The following is a 24,787-nucleotide window of genomic DNA, read 5'->3' as shown; positions in this document are numbered from 1 at the left end:
GTGGGACTGAATAACTCTTTGGAGACTCTGAAGCAGCACCGACTTTGGCTGCTGGTACTGTAGCTCAGTGTTCTCTCCCCTGTGTGAGATTATATGGAGCTAATGCCAGCAAATAGCACATTGCCCTCATCGGCTTTAATACTTTGCTCACTTCATCACATGAAATGTGTCACAACCAGGATGTTTTTGGAGTAGGGAGACCCTCGACTCTCTACAGGCTGCTGATTACAAATATCTTTCTTTTGTTTAAATTCTCTTTTACAAAGATTTTAATTCTGTGAAAAAGCCGTGCATCTACTAAAGTGGGTCATACTTGGTCATGGGAGCTCCAGGAGAGGAGTAAAATTTCAGGTCGGGGCTCGATCTGACTCGGAACTCACCCACATGAAAGAGTGGTGTTATAAATCTTTATCTTCCTCTCATGTCGGTTCATGTGAGTGTTTCCTGAAACATCTCTGTGGGTGTTGACATTAGGATCATGTCAGATTTCAGCATCTTCACTGGTCTGTTTGTGTTTGTGTAGGTGGGGAATCAGCGGGTGGAGCTCACGCTGTCAGAGCTGCAGGAGATGGCCACCCGACAGCAGCAGCAAATCGAGGCTCAGCAGCAGATGCTTGTTGCAAAGGTAGCTCCTGCTTTTTTTTTTTTTGTCTTTCTGTTTTTAAACCCGCCCTAAACACAAATTGAGGACGTGTGTTTTATGCTAGATTTGCGTGCGTCAGCCACTTGCATGAGAGAATTCCAGCAGTTTCCTGAACTCGGGCTTTGCTGACTGTGAAGTCAAATGTTCTATTGATGTCTCATGACCTTAGACAGGGATGGCCTATTATGTAACAAATTAAATTGGGATCTAATTCTGCTTTTAAATGAGCACATGCAAATGTAAAATACGTCAGAATGTTTGTTTTTTAACATCCACTAACAAAGATTACCACCACACAGGTTTTACATCAACATCAGCTAGTAGTGTTGTTACGTTTGGTCTCATTTGTTACAGTTTTACACCCGAATCGATTCTGTCACATTCCGATTTCTCCACATAATTGAGGAAACTGCCACTTAAATTGTCTGCTTTGTCACTCTTGTGTCTTTTCACTGAGCTAACTCCCTCTGACCTTGGTGCTCGCGGTTTGCTGATCACTCGTGCAAGCCGAAGCTCACTGTAGTCTAACAGTAGGACTGTTTATCGCCTTTGTTGTGGCGTCTGTAAAGTAGGGCCACTTGAAGCCCTGCAGCCATTTGGAAACTTGGGCCTGTCGTTTCCTATTTTTGGGATCCTAACTGGAACAATTCTCACTTGGGCTCAGATGAAGTCATCAGACTCTTTCTCTGCTCCTCAGACATTGTTTCATTTCAGTCTAGTTTAAGGGATTTCTTCATCAATTTGTGCCTTGTGGATTATTTTCCAATTACTGAAATGTTTTATTTAAACGCTAGATTTAATGAAAGTCCTCACAACAACTGATGAGTCTAACAGAGACCGACACATACAGTGTGCTGCTCCCACATGAGGCATCCGTGTCTGTGCCGTTCCCTGCAGGAGCAGCGTTTGCGTTACCTGAAGCAGCAGGAGCGGCGTCAGCAGCAGACCGTGTCGGAGAGCGAAAAGCTTCAGAAGTTAAAGGACCGCGTGGAGAGCCAGGAGGCCAAGCTCAAGAAGATCCGAGCAATGAGAGGCCAGGTGGACTACAGCAAAGTCATCAACGGCAACCTGTGTATGTAATAGCTCCGCTCTGAACACCATCAGGCGTTCATTGGTACTGATTCGTCGTATTTGATTTTAAAAGAGTTAATTTCCTGTTTTTGACACGTGCAGCAGCAGAGATCGAACAAGTCAGCGGCTTGTTTCAGGAGAAGCAGGCTGAGTTACAGGCGGCGGTTCTGCGAGTGGAGCAGCTTAGTCTGCAGCTGGAGGATCTGCGGAGAGGAAAGCTCAATGGGATACAAACTGGTCTGGGCGGTCAAGTGACTGGTGCTGCAGCCTTGGAGCTTCGTAAGCTCTACCAAGAGCTCCAGGTAATGCAGACGCTCTAGCTCTGGTTACTGTGACGGAGGGTTCCGTCTTTTATGTGAATCTGATCATTTGCTTGTGACTTGGACTTGTCACCATCCTCAGATTCGTAACAAACTGAACCAGGAGCAAAACGGCAAGCTACAGCAGCAGAAGGAGCTTCTGAACAAGCGAAACATGGAAGTGACGCTCATGGACAAGCGCATCAGTGAGCTGCGGGAACGCCTCTACAAGAAAAAAGCTGAGGCACGTCAAAAAGAGAATCTCCCTGTAAGATTAGCAGCACTGAACTCCTTTCTTTCTAAGATGGTTTTGGGTTGGATTTAAAAAGCGATGATCTCAGCTGTGCAAGTCTGTCGGTTCCCTTAGGTGAGCTGATGCTTATGTTAACATTAGTAACGTGTGATTCTTCTCTTACAGTTAAATAGAGCCAATGGACCTCCCTCCCCCCAACCAGCTCCTGGTACGTTGGGTCGAGTTGCTGCTGTTGGGCCTTACATCCAGGTTCCTGTACCAAGTCGACAGGATGGTGGCTACACCCTACCGCCTGATCCATTGAAGCCTCAAACGTTAGGTGTTAGTAACCAAACTAACCAAGGACGACCCAAATCAGGTTGGTTGCAACTTTTAAAAAGTAGTTTTTCTTTTTCAATAATCCATATAGAACCTCAAACCTTTGGTACGTATGTTACTAGAGGCAAATATCTGATCTAGCGGTGTTTTGAAGTGGGGTCTGAGTCAAATCAGCAGTTTCAAACGGACAGTGTCCAGTTAGGATGGATCATAAATCCAGCTTTGCACTGGTGCATGCTCCTTTTCCCTCCTGAACCAGAACTGTTTCTTCCCTACCCAAACTCTTGTTAGTTTCCAGCTTTGACTTGATTTCTGTGATTTCTCAGTCCTTCCTCTCTAACCTCACTCTTCTCCTGTGTTGTGTGAACTGTATTTCCCTCCCTTGTCTCTCCTGGTCTGTCCTATGTCTTTGTGATGTCTCTGTTTGAACGGGGGGTGGGTTTGGGGTGGGGCTACTCTTCCCTCTGGGCAGACGGTGTGCGAAAGCCTCCCGGCCCTTGGAAAGTGTCTGATTTAGACATCGTTGTGGACCCGGTTCCCCCATCAGAATCCCACGCTGCTCCTGGAGCCTCCAGTGGCTCTGACGGCACGTCTCGTGAGTGCAAAGGGATGAAAACCGCTGAACCTGGTCTCCGGATTGTAGCACAGGATCCTCAGAGTGCATTAGATTTTACTTTCCTACTGCTGTATTAGTCCTCCTATAAATGTGTCCGTTTCAGTCTCAAGATGACATGAAACTGGAATCTGGCCGAGTCCAAATATTGCTGCTTCTTATTGTGTTAGTGACTTCAGAGTCAAACAGGTTTCATGTTAAAACACAGCTAAATTACTTTATGCTTGATTAAATTCAACATGACGTAAAACTAGCATCAAAAAGCACTGCTGATCCTGTGGGCGTTTGCACACTTTGAGAAGGTTCGAAGGGTTGAGCACCTCGTAAGCATACAGGCTTTGTTTTAGTTTGCTAACGTTCCTTAGCTTCAAATCTCAACCATCACATGTCATCCTCATAACTAAAAGAAGAAAGTACCAAAGGGCAAACACTCGCATGCAGAAGGAACATGTGCATGCTAAAGCGTTGATTCGCTTGGTAACTTTAATATCCTGTCATTCCAGCTCATTAAAGCACAGACATAATTGGTCACCAGCTACTTCTTGCATTTATTTATTTTTTCTTTTTCCCTCCTTTGCTTCTTCTCCTTCAGCGATATTTAAATAAACTGATGCTAAATTACTGTCTACACTAGGGGTTGTATGAACTAGTCGACTAGTCGACTTCACTGCTCTGTAGTGACTTTTTATGCCTGTCATCGACTAGTCGCTGTCACGTGATAATGACAAGATGCAGTCCTCGGAAAAGACAGCAGGTGACGAGCCCCTGCGTGTCTGGATTGAGGCGGAGGCGACGCGCTGTGCCAGAGCGTCAGTACTGACACCCGCAGTAAAACGGACATTTAACCAAATTGTGACCTTTTCCCTCTTCCATTTTATCCTTCCCCTCACCCCCATCCTAATCTTAACCAGCTTGCGCATGCAAAGCTCTGATTGTTGACGCACTCCAGACATCTGCATCCTGATCACGGCCACAGTAACATTATCAAACCAGGTGTCGCCACTCAAAAACAAATGTAACGCGATCGTTCATGTCGGCTCATTTCCTTTTATGTTTTCTGTCTTTTATTTTTGCCTGATGCACCCCGCTGCTGTGGAGTGGGGCGCATCATCTGTGTTGTCCTCCGGTGACACACTGCGGCCGGCGAGCAGCTCGCACTCCGCTGTTTTTGCGGTCGGTAGATCTTTTAGAACTGCAGTTCAAAGGTAACTCATAAGGTGAATATATATGAACCCAGGTAGCAGTTTTTCTTTAGGATTGAGAGGAGATGCAGGAAGATAATAAACAGGCAGGACAGAAAAATAGTCAAATAAAAACAAGTTAGTTTTTGTACCTGGTGGTTGCAACAAACAGACACCATTGAAGGTAATCAGAAGTGAGGAACAGAAAATGAAAAATTATTTTAATGTTTAGAGCAGCAGGAACTCTGAGAGGCTGCAGGCGCATCAGTGAGTTTGCGGCTGCTGCGCAGAGGGAGGGGGGAGAGGACTGATGCAAGATGCAGAAACTACCGTTGTTAAAAGAAATGTGTTTAACTTTGAAAATGTGGGCGCAATTTTAATTGTCAAAAACTCCAGCGAACTAACCGACCCCCCCCCCCCCCACTCGCTTCAGGTGTATGACGTCATCAACGACTAGTCGAAGTCGACTCGATTTTCATTACTTGACTGTCGACTTAAAAAAAAAAATTAAGTCATGCAACCCCTAGTCTACGCCTGAATTTATCATTTAGGACAAGTACAGAAGCTAAGTGCTAACAGATACATGCTCATGGTCGTCATGGCTGCAAAGTTAAGGCTCAGGATTTTTGTCCTATTCATCAGTTACTTGGTGATGCCCTGTGGTGTGTATATATCTCATTACTGGATCCGTTTGTATTTATTATCAGAACTTATTTGTTTTTAAATAAGAAGAAATCCATTTGAACTCTGTGGCAGAAATCGGTGTCATGTTTTGTCTGATTAATAGGATGAACGTATCAAAATCCTGAGTATCGAGTTCTTTCAGTGTATTTAGTAAAACCTCACGGTGTGGTTGATCTATTTTAAAAAACCAAAAACTTTGTCCTTACTTGCTTGTATTGTTTTTCAGGTCATTTTGCAGCATATTTACTGTTTTATTTCCCCTCCAGCTAATGATGCCGGTTGGCCTTCTGGAGGCAAAACCAGCACGACTCTAAAGCCTCCTGAGAGACGAGACTCAGGCACTGATAGTCAGGGCAAAAGCCCCCCCTCAGGCTCACCTGTCACTCCAAATGCAGAAAAGGTAAATCAGATTTGTTTAGACTGTTCATCTATTACCTCCTTGTATTCAAACATCATCACAAACTCAATAGTTTTTAGTTATTTTTCTGTGTTTTGCATAAATGGAATGCTTTAAGGAATCCCTGCTTTTCCACAGGTGCTAGATTCCAAAATTGCTGTATCCTCTCCTTCCATCACCAAGCCGCAGCCGCCGCCGTACGGATCCCACCTCACTTCTGCAAACACAGCCAGCTCCTTGGAGCGCCGCAAAGATGTGCCTCCCCCTCGTCCCCTTCCAAACCCCCCAGCTCCGGCCTGGTCCCGCCTCCCCCCCTCCACGGGCTCCTCCTCCCAGCAGATCCAACAGCGGATCTCGGTCCCACCGAGCCCCACCTTCCAGCCCAACGCACCCCTTTTCCCTCCTGGGTTTAGCGAGCGTCTGGATCCGCCCCCTGCTGTGGCAGTGCGCCCCTTTATACCAGAGAGAGGGTCACGACCCCAATCGCCTCGTAAGGGCCCCCCTACTGTGAATTCTAGCTCTATTTATCACATGTACCTCCAGCAGGCGGCACCAAAGAGCCAACCACTAAAGCCTGCTCTCAAAGCAGGTAAGAACTTTGAATATTCTAATTAATTAACTGGGAAAAAAATGTTGGGATGTTCTCATAATTCTGTTTTTTCTGTTTTGGTTCCAGTATACGGGAAACCTGTTCTCCCCTCCAGCTCGACTCCCCCTTCCCCCCTGCCTTTTGTCCAGACAGGAGGGGCTTTTCCAATGCTCCAAAGCCAACCGGGCGGTGAAGATGCTTTAGACGGAGAATTTGATGATCTGGAGAGCTTCCATCATCTGGAGCCATCAGCACCTCCTCCCAGTGTGGAGAACATCCCACGGCCGCTCAGTCCCACTAAGCTAACACCTATGGTACACTCCCCGCTGCGCTACCAAAGTGATGCAGACCTCGAGGTGCTCCGTAAAAAGCTAGCTAATGCTCCAAGGCCACTGAAGAAGCGCAGCTCCATCACAGAGCCAGAGGGCCCCAGTGGACCTAACATCCAGAAACTGCTGTACCAGAGATTTAACACGCTAGCAGGAGGCATCGAGGGGACTGGAGTTGGTGGATCAGGAGGAGGTAGTGGTGCTGGAAATGGGACGCCATTTTATCAGCCAGCGAATCCTCCTGAGTATCTGGGAGGCAATTCTTTGGGTGACACAGACAACGGCAACCTCCTCTCTGAGATACCGCTAGCACGAGCACAGGGGGAGGAAGAACTGGGCTCTGAGGCGTCTCCCGCCGCCACAGATGCTAACGACAACGAGCCAGTGTCGTCGTCGCCTGACGAAGCTGCTTATGCCTCTGAAGAAGAGGAGCTGGAGGAAAACAACAATACTGTGGAAGGTTCTGAGGCGTCATTCCCCAGCCCGGTCCTGGAAGTCTGCACTCCAGAGGAGAGCGGCACAGCTGTCTCCCAACAGCTGGTAGGAGAATCGGAGGTTTTCTGCTTTTAAAGAGATTGTCACTAAACAAAGATGCAACTCACCTTCTCGTTTTTGCTAAAGGATAAGCGCACAAACCTGAAGAAGCCAAACTCTGAGCGCACGGGCCACAGCTTCAGAGTCAAGTTCAATCCTTTAGCCTTGCTGCTCGACGCTTCTCTGGAGGGAGAGTTTGATCTGGTCCAGAGGATCATCTATGAGGTTTGTCGTCCTCTTCGGGATTGTTACATGTTTGCATGGAGAGCACCTATTCACCGTGTCTCTCATATTCCCAGGTGGAGAATCCCAGCACTCCGAACGACGAGGGCATCACGCCACTGCACAATGCCGTGTGTGCTGGACACCACCACATCGTCAAGTTCCTGCTGGATTTTGGTGTGAACGTCAACGCTGCAGACAGCGATGGATGGTGAGCATCAGACAGCTGTCCCACAAGCTCTGGACTCCAGATCGGTTTCCACTGAATCTTTGTTGCCTTCTACCCATGTTTGCTCGAGCAGGACCCCTCTTCACTGTGCCGCCTCCTGCAACAGCGTTCATCTCTGCAAAATCCTGGTGGAATCGGGAGCTGCAATCTTTGCCACCACTATTAGCGACGTGGAGACGGCAGCAGATAAATGCGAGGAAATGGAGGAGGGCTACATCCAGTGCTCCCAGTTTTTACACGGTGAGAATAGTTTTATTTAATGTCTGATTGTTATATACAGGGATCTGATCCATTTAATCTCCCTGTGCAGGTGTTCAGGAGAAGCTGGGCGTGATGAACAAGGGGACAGTGTACACTCTGTGGACCTACGAAGCCCAGAATTCAGACGAGCTGTCGTTTAGGGAGGGGGACGCCATCACCATCGTGCGTCGACAAGATGAGACTGAAACAGAGTGGTGGTGGGCGCGGCTTGAGGACAAAGAGGGCTACGTGCCCCGCAACCTGCTGGGGGTAACTGCAAATATACGTCATAGTTTCTACTAGTTTACATCCGTTTGCTTTTAATCAGCCAGTCTGTGAATATAGAAATGTTTTTGATATGTTGAAACGTGTTTGTTCTCTTTATGAAAATGTAAATATCAGGGGTGTAACGGTACGCTAAAACTGTATTTGGTTTTGTTTTGAAAGGCTCAGTTCGTAAAATTTTTGGTATTTTATTTATTTATTTATTTATTCATTCATTCATTCATTCATTCATTCATTCATTTATTGTCTGAAGCGGCTCCTATAGTGAGCAGAACCAGGTGTCATTACAGGCTGCTGATCTAGCGTGATGTCTTTATTTCACAGGTTATGTGCACAGCTGTGAGTGTCACGCTCATCCAGACAAGCTGTTGACTGTTGATGCTCCTGTTTTTATTTCTGCAGCGAGCCTTAAAAACCTACGTCACACCGCCCAGAGTTTCTTCTTTAAAACTCGTATTAAGTAACGAGCGTACTCTGCGTCATATTTTTCGTTGTAGGATGAAAACTTTTCATCAGTTGTCCCAGGGGAAAAGTTCAACAGACGTGTTTTTTTTACATTTTTGCTGCTGTGTGCCTACACAGTGTTCGAGAAGGGAGGGAGGGGCGACGCAACGCTCCTTTTAGCGTCTCTACAGGCTCCACAGTGGCAGCGACAGCCAGCCGGTTTGATCCGCTCTGAGATTGGGCGCGTGCAGCCATCATGCGTCACTCAATACAGGGTCCGTACGAAAACTCGCTTAGGAACTTTTATCCGCTGCACTTAAATCATGCAAATAAAAATCATTATTTAATGGAAAAAGATAGGGATGGACAATATATCGGTATCGATATCTGTATCGGCCGATGTTAGCCATTTTTTAACATATCGGTATCGGTTCGATAAATAAAACTGGGCCAATATTTTAAAAAACTATACTTTGTCCATCTGGTCTCCATTTGTTTATCTGTTTCAGAGGGAGAGGGGGGTGATGTGTAATTGTTTAGTCATGTGAACAGTGAATGAAATCATCTCAGAAGTGTAAATGTGTGTGTTGTGTGTACACAATAATGTAAATTCAGCTTTAATAATTTTCATTCTATGCAAAATCTGCTGATTTTAGAAGCATCAATGTCAGTTTATCGGTATCGGCAAATATCAGTTATCGGCCATAACAGTGATCTTGATATCAGTATTGGCCCAAAAATTTCATATTGGTTCATCACTAGAAAAAATAAACCAAAACGGTGCACAAGTCGACCGAAACGAAACGGTTCTATGCCCCTAGTGAACCCTAGTAAATAGGTAGATATTTTGATCAGCTGATTAAAATTAAGAAGATAATATTCATATTAATGAACAGCAAAATCATTATCATTGCTTCTGTTTTATTTACATTTACTCATCATTATTGTCTAGAACGGAAACTGACTGTTGAAAATCTTCAGACAATCTTTCGAATAGCCCTGATTTTGTTCAACTCAAATACTTGATTAAAGTTTTGAGCAGCTGAGCCAGCAGCTTAAAACTGTGAACTTTTATTGAAATGGGTGAGAATTACATGTAAATTAAAGCCTATTATTGAACATTTTTAAACATTTAACTGCGTGACTGAGCTGATGAGGCTGTTTTTGAAAGTTCGGGCATCAAAATTGTTGAAAGGAATACAATATTAAATGATTGATGAATGATAAATAAATGACCCACACTTGTATAGCACCTTTTAGAGTCCGAGGACTCCAGAGCAGTTTACACTGTCGTGTATCATTCATCCATTCACACACACATTCACACACTGGTGGGGATGAGCTACGATGTAGCCACAGCTGCCCGGGGCGCACTGACAGAGGCGAAGCCGACGACCACTGGTGCCACCGGTCCCTCCGACCACCACCAGCAGGCGTGGTGGGTAAAGTGTCTCGCCCTAGGACACAACAGCAGAATTCTCTGTCCAGAGCTGGGATCGAACCTGCAACCTTCCGATTACTGGACAACCCACTCAACCTGTTGAGCTACTGCTGCCCTAATTACCAATGTATTTAAAAGGAAAAAAATAATTCATCTGTTTAAATCAGAGGCAGGGCAGCTGTGGCTACAATGTAGCTCATCACCATCAGTGTGTGAATGGATGAATGATGCACTGTAGTGTTAAGCACTTTGGAGTCCTCTGACTCTGAAAGGCGCTATACAATTGAAGGTAATTTATCATTTTGTCATTTAAATTATTAATGATGTGGAATGTAGGAATTCCTATAATTCCCAGAAGGAATTTCTTGCTTTCTCATCACCATTTTATTATTATTATTATTATTATTATTATTATTATTTATTTGATGAGTCTTAAATATTCTTGAATGTTTCTGGTCTCAGTTCAGCACTCTAATAAAATATCAAACACAAATAGTAAATAAAAGAATACATTCCTTTTAGAATTAAGGAATATGAATTTTTGAAGGGAACAACAAATAATGAGATTTCCTGTTTGTTTGTTTTTATTTCCTTGCAGCTCTGTCCTAGAATCAAACCCCGTCAGCGCTCCCTGGCGTAGCGTCTCACACCGAAACAGCAACCAAGAGCAGAGAACAACTTTCGTCTTCTCCCTGTGGACACAACCTTCCCCAGCCCCTTTGCTTTCACAGATTCCTCCCCTCTGAAGCAGAGGGGCACTAAACTCTGATGCATACTCTCATCTGCACACACTAAAGGCAAAAAGCGAGCACTCCAAAGTTTCTGAAACTACTTGTGCTGCCCCTCCTCACGCCTCCACCTCTCATTATCTGGATGGACATCGATTTAAATCAGGCGTTTTCTCTTTTTTCTCTCAGTATTTCCTGCAGTGTTCTTCCTTAAAGAGGTCAAAGGTGACTCTAGTTTACATGATGCTTAATTACTGAAGGTTCATCTTTAAGGGTGAGACTGCTTTTTGTCGCTGAGCTATAATATTAGATACTTTTAGGCCAATTCAATCTAAAGCTGTAGACTAACCACCAAAGATAAGAATAAATTTAACAATCGAAACTCTATTATTACCCTAAGAGGGGAGAAAATCAGTTTATTATGCTGCTATGGCTCCCAAGAGTCCTCAGTAAATATTCTCTGGGAGCAAAAATTGTCATTTGATGGAAAAAAGAACCAAGTATTAATCGCACAGGCTACTTAAGGGGATTTATTGAATACAGCTCACATTATGTCATGACTTGCATTTCATAAAAAGAGTGAAAGACCGTTTACCCCCACCCCCGTTTATTGTTATCAGTCCTGAAAATAAATGCGAGATTGTTGTGGAAATGTGGCAAGAACACTAATAAATTATACCTGAGCCTTTGGATGATGATCACTTTTCTTTTTTTATGGGATTTTTGGTCAAATAAGCAAAGAGATTAAAAATGTGTCCTGAGATTAGCACACATGACAGGTGCTAATTCTTAATAATATGACGGGTTAATTTTAAACTAGTTTGTTTGACTAGGGAAAGCTGCGGGGTAATTATTAGTGTGGCTAAAATATTTTATTTAATATTTGTTCATGTTATATCTGGAAGAAACTTACTTCATTTTTTAAAAAGGTTTATTTTTGTTCTTTGCAAAATGTCTGATAAGAGCATATGTATCAAAGACAAAAATTCAGAAGTAAAAAAAAAATCTTATTTGTTGTAGTTAAACCTACTCAATCATAAAACAGCCTCTTACATATTTAATTGCTGTAAAATATGGAATCTGCTCACATAGACGCATCATCTTCCCCACTCTCCACCCACAAATAAACAGTCCAGGAATAATGGCCATAAAGATTTCAGTATTGGAGACGTTATATATATATACATACATACATACATATATACATATATATATATATATATATATATATATATATATATATATATATATATATATATATATATATATATATATATATATATATATATATATAAGTAGTTTTCTCTTTTAAAATGGAAATCTAGAAAATTTATCCACCAGATGATTGTATTTTATTTGTTCTGTTCAGCAGATAACATTTTTTTAATTAACTTAAGAATCTGAAATTAACGTTTTTATTTTTAATTTAAATCTGGCTTCTTTGTCATCTAATGTTGCATTAAGTGACCAGATTTACTGATATATCTCAGGACCAGCAGTAGTGCTGCAGAATCATTTGATCTGATTCTGGTATAGTTTTAAAATAACTTCACTCCTTTGCTTTTTACTAAGAAACTACATTGGTAACTGCTTTAAAAGATGCATCAGTTAGCATTAATCCACTTTTAGTTTTACATTGCTGACATGCTAATAAAATCTACTCTAAAGAATTCATTTTTATTTCCAAAACACAAAATGCCTTCTGCTAATATTGTTTTTTAAACACAATAGGTTTTAGATTAATCACCAGTATTGCTGTATAGTTTGCAAGTATTTCTGGATCTGAGCGACATCGCAGGATTTCTCAGACCCCTGGATCGAGTGCAAAGAGGTGGGTTACACCCCTGTAGAAACAGTTGATACCTTAAAGTTGTGATTTTTTTTCTAAATGTTGCAAACCAACCTATTGGTTTTAATGACCTATGAAGTTTCTGAATACTGTCAGATAAAAGCTGTTCTGAAGTCACTTGTACTTTTTTGTGCCACTAGATGGCAGTAAATCGTTATTTGTGTTATTGACTACAAATTAATGCACGAGTTTCTCGTTTTAAATTATGTTTTACATCTGCAGTAGTTAAACAAATTTGTCATTAACAAGAGGGAAACTTAGTGAATAGTGCAACGGATCACTTAAAATGCTGCTGGTTTTTTAATTTTTTTTACATGTATTTGATTTGTTTTTAGCCGGAAAATATTAATACACGTTTGTAAAATCTAATATTATTTAATCAGTATTTTTTACTGTATATTTACTTAAACTAAAATATTTGAGCTTTATTATCACTTTTAGGAACCTTGAAAACTCGTATTTTAATTTTATTTGTCAAATTTGTTATTAGTTGTATGTTGCTTCATTTAAATATCCACACCAACAAAGCTTTTAAAGTCATTTAAAGTTACGTTTCTCATATTCTTGTTCAGTACTACAATATCCACAAAGCACTGAGATAAACACACAAGAGCGCATGCGCATTAGCAGCCGGAGTAAACTGATGACCTCACGCGCAACCCGGACCAGCCAGTCTGTTAAATCGACTGAACTGAGCTGTCGGTGCTCTTACCTGATGAACTTGCGGACACGGTTAACAAGAAAAATGTTCACCGTGAAGAGGTGAGATTTTAACTGTTTCGTTGAAACATTATCTCCTAACACCGGTACTGTAACAAAACTCCCGAGAGTTGCCTGACCGGGCCGTCTGCTTGGGGTGTTGTTAGTGACCTCCGTACCGGTGTGGCTACAGACAGTAACGTTTGAGGCGAGTTTATTAATGCGGTTATTGTCACAATTTCTTAGTTTACTCGCGTTTTATTGCTAATTTCAATCGTTCATGGTTATCATTGACTAAAACCTGTTTCAGACAGACATCCAGGGTCAATAACCGGATTTGCATGTATTTTGTTTTAGTCGTCCCTTTCTGTCTGGGAGGTAAGCTGACCTATCCATGCTTTCTGACAAGACAATGAGGCTGGAAAGTGGTGAGACCTTCAGGGTCTCCAGGGCGAACTGAAACGTGGTCCGATCCCTACTTCCAATAGTTTTGGATGAGTCATTGGGTAAGGATTATTTGACATAATTACGACATAAATTGTTCAAATAGTTATTTTCAAGAATAGGGTTGCAGACCCATCATATTTCATATAGAATTCTTAAGTAAGCATTTATGGTCCAGATGGGGATTTGAAATTAAAAATAAATAAATAAACTATATTCACTTTATGCAAGACTGCAATGTTAAAAAAATATTTAAAAATTAATCAATTTATTTCTTTAGGGAGTGTGCAGAAATGAACTCCCATTATAATCAGTGAGTAGGTTGGTCTGTCGTGGGGAAGAGGGAGCTGAGCCAGAAAGCCAGGCTCTCGATTTACCGGTCGATCTACGTCCCAATCCTCACCTATGGTCATGAGCTTTGGGTAATGACCGAAAGAACGAGATCGCGGATACAAGCGGCTGAAATGAGTTTCCTCCGTAGGGTGGCCGGGCTCAGCCTTAGAGATAGGGTGAGGAGCTCGGACATTCGGGAGGGACTCGGAGTAGAACCGCTGCTCCTCCGGATCGAAAGGAGCCAGTTGAGGTGGTTTGGGCATCTGGTCAGGATGCCTCCTGGACGCCTCCCCGGGGAGGTGTTTCGGGCATGTCCTGCCGGCAGAAGGCCCCCGGGTCGACCCAGGACACGTTGGAGAGGTTACATCTCCAATCTGGTCCGGGAACGCCTTGGGGTCCTGCCGGAGGAGCTGGTGGACAAGGCCGGGGAGAGGATGGCCTGGAGCTCCCTAGTTGGGATGCTGCCCCCGCGACCCGGACCCGGATAAGCGGAGGAAGACGAGACGAGACGAGGTTGGTGCATAAGTTAAAAAAAAGTGTGTTTTATTCATGACATTTTTGGGATCATATTTTCCCTTTAGTTATTACTTTTTGTTTGACCTGACACTTTATTTTTCTCATTAAAAGTCTAAACTTTTTCATCAATTTATTTATTTTTTTACTTTTTTGTAGCTTAAAGCAGAAATCTGGAGTCTTTTTCCTCAGAGGGCACCATCTAGAGGCAGACATTTTAAATTGTACCTTAAGCCCCTCTCAATACATCTTTGTTTACGGCTAGGCCTGGGACGATAACAAATCTTGCCGGACGATTTATTGTCCAACAAATTACTGACGATCAACGATATTATTGTCGACATTATCGAGACCAAAATAACCACTTATATAATGTTAATATATCATAATAATGTAAATACATCCTTTAAAATGCAACAATTAAACTTATATTCAACATTGGAATGTCCAGATCCAGAACTTCTAAATAAATAAACAAAACAAACAAAAAAGGACTCTCACTCTCTGTTAGAAAATGTTGCACCAAAAGCAATGAAATAGACCCTGTCTCTCCAAAACAATAAATACAATGGCCTATCCAGTGTCACAACCAAAACTGCACTTCAATAATGACATAAATAAAAATAAGGTTGTACATTTCTCAATATATTGAAGCTGTAAAAATGATTGAGTTCATTTTCATCCATCGTACGATGAATTGGTTTATTGATTATTGTCCTAGCCCAAATTACAGCTGAAAGCAGCACCTGTTTGTAAATGTACACCTCTAGCAGGCCTACAGAGCTAAAGCACATTGTTTTACAATTAATATTCTCATGTGAATGGCTTCCTCGGCCATAAGAATTGTTGCTAACCGTGCATCAGTCTAGGTCAAATGTTCACGCCCGCTCTGTGGTTGACATCAGTACATAAGCAGATGTGTAATGCTATTGCCTAATACTGAGCAGCGATCAAGTCAAATTGCATGGGGCTTCACAGGACAGGGCATCAAGCTTAGCAAAAAAAATCAGTTGACTACATTATATCACAGTACAGGGTAAAACTGTTACTTTTAGGGATTTTATAACAAAACATACATAATTCCTGAAAGGTGGAAAACTCTGGATTGCTACTTTAATTCATGCTGACACAATATTACTCTCTGTCAAGTAAATCAAGTCATTTTTAAGGAATGACGCAGTTGCAGGTTGCTCAGAGTCCACAGTTAAGATTATTGATAATCTTAAACCTAGTTGGACACTTATCAGCATAGACTTGCATTCCATAGACTTAAAATGCTCTACGTGGCTGAGGGGCCTGTGTGTGCTTGTAATGGGCTGCTGTCTTGAACGACAGCTTACTGCTGTGGTCTGATCTGCAGACGCGTTTTCACTGTAAACACGTGAGAAACCAGACATGATGCAGTTGTTTTGTCAACAGCAGTACTGCTTAGACGGGGAGATTGTCGCTGACAGGCCTGGACATTTTGATTGCGTGTCTTGTTGTTCTGAATATGTTCACATTGCATTATAATCTCTTTGTGTTGTAACTTCACTCTTTTTCTAAGTGCTAAGCCATTCTGTGAGTCTGAACAGTGCTTATTTTTATTTACTTACCAGCATTTCATTCAATACTGAACTGTTTATACCAGGTGACTTGCATAGTCTAGATAAATAGTGAATCGGTTTTTTATTTGGAACAACCCTTTGTGTTTAGACATGTCTTAAGTGTCTCAGTGCAGTTGTATTTCATGGCCACAGGGTTTTATTGGGTGTGTTTTCTGCCTAAAGTGCTTATTATATCTTCATGCTTGCCTCAGGAGGAAAAACAAAGGACTTTGCATATGTCCAGACAAGTTTGTTGACTTTGTTAGCTGCTGTCAGCTGATTTGGGATCCTCGTTTACCAATCTCAGGCACATCAAGTGACACGTTGTAGCATAATTTCTACTCGAGTACATAGCTACAGCAGCGTCCATGTTGTACTTTAGGAGTTGTTGACCTTCAATGTTTACGCTTTTTGCTCCTCACATGCAGTTGGTTGCAGGATTTGAAACAATCTGACTCAATGAAGTTGCTGAGTATTTCAGTTGTATCTTTTTTAGCGGCCAGTTTAATCCTTATTTAGGTCTAATGAGCTGACTATACATTAATGGTTCACTAGTGCTTTTGATATAATCTGTTATTGAAAAACTCAGAACTTCCAGTCCGGTTTGTGCTCCAGAGAGCAAACCGTCGGCGTGAAAGGTGGCTCTCCACAAACAGCAGCTGTGCTTTGTGTCTGCTCCTTTGTTTGTCAGAAAGCATCCCACAAACATCTGGGAACTGGGTTAATGATCTAAGTGTTGAGTTTCACTGAAGTGACAGTCTCAGGGTGGCAGCTCTCAATAGAAAAACCAAATAGCTGCTTGAACAACAGAGGGGAGGAGCAGAATAATGATTTTCCTAATGGTGGACGTCGTTTAGGGTGGCTGTAACACAGCTGAGTCCTGAGGACCACCGTCTGTCTACATTATCTCCAGCTTTAATTTTATTATACAACATTTGGTGTGGAACTATAGCCCAGTGATGACTGTTTTCCAAGAAAGAACATCAATGTAAATCATTGTAAAAGATTCCTCTTGGCTTTTGTAAGAATAATTGTCAGTGCTGTTGTGATGTTACAGTAAATTGTTCATCTTGGAATGTTGTCTGACCAGCTTCTATGGTTAAATGTTTAGTGGACATCGTGAATGGAAACATGTTGGCTTCTGTTGCTAAGGTACCAAATCTAGTTGGTAAACACATAACTTCCTGTTCTTGGATTAATTTTGACCAATACTTCTGTGGCTTTATCTTAATTTCTCCCTTGTGTTGCTAACAATGGTTTAGCAGTGTGGTTGTGTGTTTGCTGTGGTTTTGACAGTTAAAATGATGTGCCTGATTCATATGGTAAATAAGTCCCACTCATATTCATATTAGGTGCCGATTAATATTTTTGAATAACTAGTTTTATTTGACTATGACATTAAAAACATATTTTCTTTTTTTGAGAATTTGAGTGCGGACTGTAACATGGACCAACAACGATGTAAATAATTTCTTTGTTTTTTATCCGTGTTGCAATCTCAAATCTGTGACGGCTTCCTTAAATGTGTCTGAACCAGCACTCACTTCCTGGTGGGTTTATATAATCATTAATTTAAATAGAAGATAGAACCTAAAAGACCTTGATCTGACAACAGGAAGGACTCTTTTAGATCCAGTATTTCATGTGTTATCAGTCTCTCTGCGTGTAATACGTAGTAGATCCTGTGGGCTTGATGGGGACCTCCATCACTCCGTTGCCCTGTCACAACAATGGGTCTGTATGACTGTTTGAATGTGCCATTCTTTCTATGGTGTGCTTCACTTGGGCCAGACAATAGATTCATTTAGCATCCTTTCTATGTCTAGGCCCGCTCTGTCACCATAGTAGCCTAGCCGTACCACACCCTGCCCCCAGTCTGGCCTGGCTTTGCACTTGTTCTTGATATTGGGACAGCTGGGCTTAAACAGCTGTTGTTGTTGGCCACACCTTAGACCCAGCCTCATATTTTATGGTTGTTGTGGCCATTTTGGCATACCACACTGAAACAAACATGTACACAAGCAATAATCTTATAAAAAAGTTGCTTTAAACTAGATAACAGCATCTATCAAATGGGAGAAATCTGGAAACAAAAATTCTGAGTAATTCTAACATTTTCACAAATGTGTGGAATAACACAAATCCTTCAAGTAAAAGAACAGATGAAATTAAATGGAAAAGAAATGCCATTACATAGTATGTGTCTTACGTTTAAGCTAACTGCCATAGGCTAAATGTTATTACAAGATGAGACTTGTCAAGATCTGGGTGGTTTTCCACCCAACTTAAACATTTTTTTGCGAGGAAGCTTTCGATTATTGCTGCTGATTTAGCAATTTGTTCTTTACTGTGATTCCAGGAATGAATAGTTGAACCGTCATTTCAGAATAAAACTGAGTCTCACAGACTTGTTCTTTTAAAATGAGCTGCTGCTTGCTCTGTCATCTGAATAACATTTTAAATTAAAAAATTAAATAAAGAAACTATTCTAAGCATTTGCATCAATTAGTTTTGATCAGCATGGATTGGGTGCTCACTGCTAGTCCGTTGACTGTTGACCCTTGACCCTCTTGATTGTTCAGAGGTGAAAAGGCAAAGCACACAGTGTTCAGCCAGCTACTCAGTGGTGGCAGATGTTTCATTAATGTGCTTTAGGCTGACAGACTTCAGACATCTTGGTGAGTAATGGATTCTTCTTGGGAAGTCCTTCTCTTTCTAATCGTTTATTAGTCTCTGCAAATGTTCTAAAATCCTGTCACTGAATATGAATAAAAATGTTTAGATGAATAAGAACATGTTGATGGTAATGTGTTTGTAAAAATTGGCCTACATCCACTACAATCAGTGCAGCTGTAGAAAATCCATCCTCATCGCCGTTCAGGCAGCCCAAACTTCACCTCTTCAGCGTCTCCTCCAGAAGAAAGAACCGCCTCTTCATTTTATATCCATAACTAGGTGACCTAGCAGGTTATATTTGGGGCGATCTGAACTTGTTGCTGTTGTACCCGTGAGAATACCCACAGTAAGAGCTGTGCTACTTGCAGCACTGACATCATTTTTTGTTGTTTAGCTTGTTTTAAAATAATACTTATAAAGTTTGAATAATTAAACACACCTTTGATCTCCCAAAATTTTTTGTCTTATTTCTATCAAGAGAGAAAATCTTAAGAAACTAGCTATGTAATATTGTGATGAGGTGAATGTTTTTATGTTTTAATTTTCTACACATCCCCATGTTTTAGACAATCCTGTACAAAGATACCACAATAAATCTGATAAATGCCACATGGTGTACCGCATTGTAAAGTGACATTTCTATTTTGAGTTTCCTGTCATTTGAAATAATTGTCTCAGGCTGTTATGATGGAAGATGCACTTATACTCTGGTTTTGGTTCTGACTGAAGTATTTGAGTCACTTAATTTTCTGCAGCATTTGTGGTTTTTAAAAAAAGCCTTGCTTGGTTTTTGGATGCAGAAGGGGTGTTCAGTTGTAGTTGACAGCGCTGGAAAGTGACTGCTCACTTGGCAGACTGAAGAAAATACGGCAAAACTCAGATTATCATGACAATGGGATCAAAATGAATCACCTTTGTGCCTCGGCCACAAGATGTAGAATGAGTAGTCCTGGAGGGTGTTCAAACAAAGGAAGCATGTGGGTTATGTCGTGTGGGTGTGGGTGTGGGTGTGTGTGTGCGCTTATGCATGCGCGTGTGTGTGTGTGTGTGTCCCATAACCAAGAGTTTAGTTCAAGAGGGAGGAAGTTTAATCGATTCATGTTTGCTTCTTAAACTCTTTGTCTTTCTCACATGTTTGCTGTCAATTTACTGGAAAGTAGAAAATATTTTGTGAGTTTTAGAGCAATTCTAGTTGGTGAGTTGCCAACATTTTAACTGACAGCATATTCACTTAGTTCAGGTTGCTACTTGAATGTAAGGTAATGGCTGCTCAGTAACAGCTGACACGTGTTTAACTTATCAAAGTAAAGTACCACACACGTTAGGTGCAACAACATTTTAGCTATTAAATAATAAACCTCATCCTGCAGAGCTTTTGTCATGATGATACATCAGAATATAGAAAGTGTCACTCAAGTAGAGCCCTGGAGCTTCTTAGAATTCACATTTTATCTGATTTGATGACGAGATAATAATAATAATAATGCGTTGAACTTATATAGCGCTTTTCTAGACACCCAAAGACGCTTTCACACGCTCTCACATTCACACACTGCTAGTGATGGTAAGCTACTTGTGGCCACAGCCGCCCTGGGGAGGTCTGACAGAGGCGAGGCTGCCATTTGGCGCCATCGGCCCCTCTGACCACCACTGACACAGGTAAGTTGGGTGAAGTGTCTTGCCCAAGGACACAACAGCAGAATACCCCTGGCGGGAGCTGTAATCGAACCCATGACCCTCCGATCATGAGGCAGCCCGCTCTACCACCTGAGCTACTGCTTTATTTCATGTCTGCGTCAGACAGCCTCTGCATCTTCACAGCAGTGACCTCACATGTCATACTTGTCCAGTTTTAAGCCTTGAGGATACATTTTATGTCTGGAACATCTAAAAGATGATGCATGGACTTTAGAAAATACACCATACATCATTTTTAATTCTTTTCTTTGACTAGAAGAGGTCAGGTGTCGGCGTGTGCCCTTTCTCTCTACACAGTTCTAAAAAAGCGTGGCAGGCTTTGATGAGCAGATATTCTATCCTGGAAACATACTTAACCAGACCGTAACATGCTTTATCCTGTTCCTAAAACATGGCACCACCCTCCAGAAATGAAAATCTCAAGTCCTGACATGTGTTGGAGCAAAAGATCGAGGTCAGAAAAACTGTTTAGACTATATTATTTACCTTTAATTCACGACTTTATCAGCTCAGATTTCTGAAGCATGTCGGGGCAAGGAATTTTAAGACCTGCAAAATGTTTGTTGGGCTTAAAACATTCTTAATATTTTCAGAATAAAATGAAGACTCAGTAATGTTTGGGTTGTATTGGTTTCTTTTGTTGTATGTTCAGCGTTTACGCTGATGTTGTTGGTAAATTTGCTGCAATAATCACATTTTTTGTTAACTGAGCTGGTGTTTCAGGAAGAGGTAATGCCAGTCATGCACAGTTTAATTAAATTTAGAGAGTTTGTAATTGGTTTTCCAACTGAATATATGCTTCTTTGTTGCTAAACATTCTGACAGCCATCACTTTAGAATAGACCTAAACTGCTTTTGTCGTATTTCCTGTAAGGGTGCATTTTATCTTTATCTGTCAGAATTGTTTTTCTCAAACTTGAGGTGTCCTGGTTTCTTCGAACTAAGTGTTGAGCTGCTGCTCAGAACAGGTTCCCACAGTACATGGCATCTTTGTTATAGTGTGAGCCATTTAAACAGTCATGCAGTCCGATGAAATCACCAGCTAAATACTCCCCAGGAGTGATTGGATTACAACTTTAAGTGCATATTTTTTGTGTTTCTCACACTCACAAAACCACCGTTTCCTACTTCTAACGTTCAAGAGTTCAAATTTCATTGTCCAGTCAGAAATAGGCATTCTAATCTTTAAAAAATATTTTTTTTGTTAACAATATTTTAATAACCGTGCTTAAGTGTCCTGGAGCTGTGAGCACAAAGATGTTTGTGTTGTACTCATTTGCTTCATGCAGCTGATTGCAGCGACGCCACAAGGCAGAAGCTGCCAGGTAAATCCTGTTAAACAGCAGGTGCCCTTGTTAAACTCCCCAAACATTCCTTTTTTCTGCTGCATGTTTTGGTGTAAAATGTTCCTTTGCTAATGGTGTGAGTTTCTTAGCAGATTATTTTAGCTTTAATATATTGTTTCAATTTATGGTGGTATGTTGTTTTTCTCTGCTGAGATTATGATGGGAGATAAGCAGCTTGAATCTCAGACATCTTGCCAGGCAGAATGCATGAATAAACTGCATGATAACTTTCATACATCCAGCTGGCCACAAGTCAGGTTCACAGCTGTGGAAGATGAAGCCAGAACCTCAGACCTTTCTCACTTGGGTGAAGTCTGGTGAACCAGCATCTGCGTGAGTGACGATAGCTAATAGGCACTTCACCCTCAGCAGACTGGACACTGATTGGATTATGCAGGATTAACTCTATTTGATTTGTTTGTTTGTTTGTTTATATGTTATGCTACCTCTGCTGTAATACTATGCATTTTACAATGCATGCTGCACAAAACCTTGCCCACTGATTTCTCTCTACTCTGCTGGCCTACATCTGGAGGGATCAGCAAGTTAAGCCCCAGGCTTTTAACCCTCAGATTCTGTCAGTCTGTTATAAGCACATTCACTACAACATGCAGCATTTGATGTTGTGATTTTATTTGCAGCTGCATCTAAAATTTCAAGAGTTTTAACTTCAGCCTTAAATATTACTGATGTTTCTGAGAGCAACATGATTGATTACAGTTCATAAAAGTAGTTTTCTATTTTACTTTTCTAAAATCCAGTCTTTGAATGAAGTTTTTGCTTTAGAAGAATAAATAATTTAGTTCATATCAGTTTCATTTTTGTCAATAAGCAGTTCACTGATATCTGAAAAAGGAGATTTGAAACTCTTTTAATTAACTTCTAACTCAACTTTTTGCAGAAGTTAACTGCAACCAACTTGAGACAAAAATACCTGTAAACGGCGTCATATTGGCATGCAGAAGCCGGCAGCTGGACTATTTGTTATTGTCAGAAAACTCAATCAAACGGGAAATATGGTAGATTCCTGTTGTGCCCCAGGATGCAGAACAGACGCGGACAACATAAGGAATGAGCCTTCTACAGGATTCCCCAAGATCCGGAACGCCGCAAACGTTGGATCATTGTAATAAAACGCGCTAGTGACCGGGCTAAAATGAAACTGTGGGTTCCCGAGAGTAAAGGTTTTTGCTTATGCAGCGACCGCTTCATATCAGGTACTTAAATCAACGTTTCCTCAACTGTGTATGGTGTTTATTTTCAATGCTTTTATTATGATTCTTAGTGGGCTTCCTAAACTTATTTTGGCGTGGCTTTTTCTGTCTTATTACTCATAGCAACAAGTAAACGTCACCTAAAACGTTGCCTCGTAAGTTCTGCGTGCTGCAGTTTACGTGTTTTATGATTACAGCAATTAAGCGGCTAAGCTGTATTTCATTTTAAGCAATGGTTGATCAATTGTCAGATCACGCATAAAAAGCACTTTGGATTGCTCTTATCTGTCTCAGACAGATCCTGAGACGCTCCTGCTTGACATATTTATTTTATTCACGGAAAACAATCAAACTAGTGATTTCTCTTGGCGTTCAGTTTATACATTCAAACAGCACAGCACTCTGTTTAAATTACTTACATTGTAAATCTGTTATTTGTCCATCCATCCATCCATTTTCATCCGCTTATCCGGAGTCGGGTTACGGGGGCAGTAGCGTCGAGAGGCCCAGACTTCCCTCTCCCCAGCCACTTGGGCCAGCTCCTCCGGGGGAATCCCAAGGCGTTCCCCGGCCAGGTCCGGTAAGTTAGTCCGCTCTGACAGCTTCTGGCGTTTTTAAAAAGTATCCCAGGGGCACGGTAAGGGTCGGAGATGTTTAGTCTATTTAATTTCTGACTATATAAAACGATTTCTTCGGTTTTAAAGTGTGAAGTAAACTCAGACGAAGTAAAATCCAAGCCGATCCCGTTCATGTTCATGTTTACGATCAGTGTTTGTTTACCTTTTTTTCCTGCCAATATGGCGTCCACTAACTAAGAGTCGTGTGGGGTCCGGAGCGCTATACTGCACTTTTGCAAAATGCTTTAAATGTGACCTTTGTTGTAATTTAATTTAACTTAAATTGTGTCTGTTCTTGTTGCAGTCCCCAACCCCTTCCATAGAATCGCTCACTTTTCATTTTTTAACTCCCATAAACGACATTGAGAAAAGGTCGAGACCACTCCTAGATTCCCACAATGCATCCTCGACTATTTTTTTAAGGAAATGTCTGTGTTACACGCGTTGGACATGTATCGGTTTCCAGAGACTCGACAGTGTAACCGTTCGAGTCAAACGTGGAAAACGTTTGCGAATGTTTTGGGACATTTTAGAATTCTCTTAGAAAATTTTTATTGTGCCCAGAAATGACAGCCAAGTGAGTGCAGGCTTTACATTCTCCTGCAATGCCCTGGTCCTGTAGAATGAGCCCTGGCATTTTTACTGTGATTGCCTGTTTTTCTGTAAAATCACAGAAAAAGAGAGATGCTCGGGTCGAGCAGGCTGCTTCATGCGCGTTCACGCTCAGGCATAGCCCATAGCATTTACTATCCGTAGCTTTAGCAGCAGAGAGAGGCAGTGCCACTTTGTCGCTGTTCCTAACGCCTAGTGACAAAGCTAGCTACGTTTCTGAGGACCCTTAGCTACTTTCTGTAGAACTTTCTTCTAGATATTTCCTGCAAATTAGCAACAAAATAGCCATTTTCGCTCCGAACCGTTCTTTGAACGTTGTTTCAGCTGTGATCAAGGATATAAATGTTACAGATACAAAGGACGTCACTGGCGCTTTAGCTCACTTAGTAAGATGTCTGACTCTCATGCAGAAAACCTGGGTTCAATTCTGGGTGTGAACATCGTTTATTTAGAGTTTCTTTTTTACATTAATGGTATATTTTTTTACAGTAAGATGCCCAAATTTTTATTTGAGACTCGCCAAACGGCATTGAATTCACAGATAAGATGTGGGTTCAACTTTCATTTTGGAACAATTTTTCAAGCAAGGGAAGGGAACAATCTGAGCATGCAGGAGGACTGACCCATCTTAAACCTTTGTCGGCTGTGCTGAAGAGAAAGGTACAGAACCAAATTATTTAATGAATTAGCTGCGTGTTCT

At 41.5% G+C, this 24,787-nt stretch overlaps 2 protein-coding genes across 8 annotated transcripts in view; both read left to right on the top strand.

The window, feature by feature from the left end:
* ppp1r13bb (protein phosphatase 1, regulatory subunit 13Bb) overlaps nucleotides 1–11,045 on the top strand; it is a 35,211-nt gene extending 24,166 nt beyond the window's left edge. For 2 of the 4 annotated variants that reach the window (XM_015947278.3, XM_070543155.1), the window contains 14 exons: nucleotides 524–625; nucleotides 1,541–1,715; nucleotides 1,817–2,016; nucleotides 2,117–2,281; nucleotides 2,432–2,624; nucleotides 3,057–3,179; nucleotides 5,329–5,462; nucleotides 5,598–6,048; nucleotides 6,136–6,917; nucleotides 6,999–7,136; nucleotides 7,211–7,344; nucleotides 7,436–7,602; nucleotides 7,673–7,872; nucleotides 10,371–11,045. In XM_015947278.3, the coding sequence (XP_015802764.1) occupies nucleotides 524–625; nucleotides 1,541–1,715; nucleotides 1,817–2,016; nucleotides 2,117–2,281; nucleotides 2,432–2,624; nucleotides 3,057–3,179; nucleotides 5,329–5,462; nucleotides 5,598–6,048; nucleotides 6,136–6,917; nucleotides 6,999–7,136; nucleotides 7,211–7,344; nucleotides 7,436–7,602; nucleotides 7,673–7,872; nucleotides 10,371–10,412 (3,006 nt within the window). In that variant the 3' untranslated portion in view covers nucleotides 10,413–11,045. The remainder of the gene's footprint in view (nucleotides 1–523; nucleotides 626–1,540; nucleotides 1,716–1,816; nucleotides 2,017–2,116; nucleotides 2,282–2,431; nucleotides 2,625–3,056; nucleotides 3,180–5,328; nucleotides 5,463–5,597; nucleotides 6,049–6,135; nucleotides 6,918–6,998; nucleotides 7,137–7,210; nucleotides 7,345–7,435; nucleotides 7,603–7,672; nucleotides 7,873–10,370) is intronic. The other 2 variants (XM_070543159.1, XM_070543161.1) reach the window with 2 other exon arrangements.
* Nucleotides 11,046–12,958: 1,913 nt separating this feature from the next.
* LOC107377580 (disheveled-associated activator of morphogenesis 1) overlaps nucleotides 12,959–24,787 on the top strand; it is a 45,879-nt gene continuing 34,050 nt past the window's right edge. For 2 of the 4 annotated variants that reach the window (XM_015947273.3, XM_054747942.2), the window contains exons 1-2: nucleotides 12,975–13,111; nucleotides 13,406–13,554. The gene's annotated coding sequence lies outside the window, so the exon portion shown is untranslated. Of the gene's footprint in view, nucleotides 13,112–13,405; nucleotides 13,555–24,787 lie in introns of all 4 variants that reach the window. The other 2 variants (XM_015947274.3, XM_015947272.3) reach the window with 2 other exon arrangements.

Source organism: Nothobranchius furzeri, chromosome 2 (assembly GCF_043380555.1).
Source record: "Nothobranchius furzeri strain GRZ-AD chromosome 2, NfurGRZ-RIMD1, whole genome shotgun sequence".
Classification (NCBI taxonomy): domain Eukaryota; kingdom Metazoa; phylum Chordata; class Actinopteri; order Cyprinodontiformes; family Nothobranchiidae; genus Nothobranchius; species Nothobranchius furzeri.
This window is presented reverse-complemented; position numbering and strand designations above follow the sequence as displayed.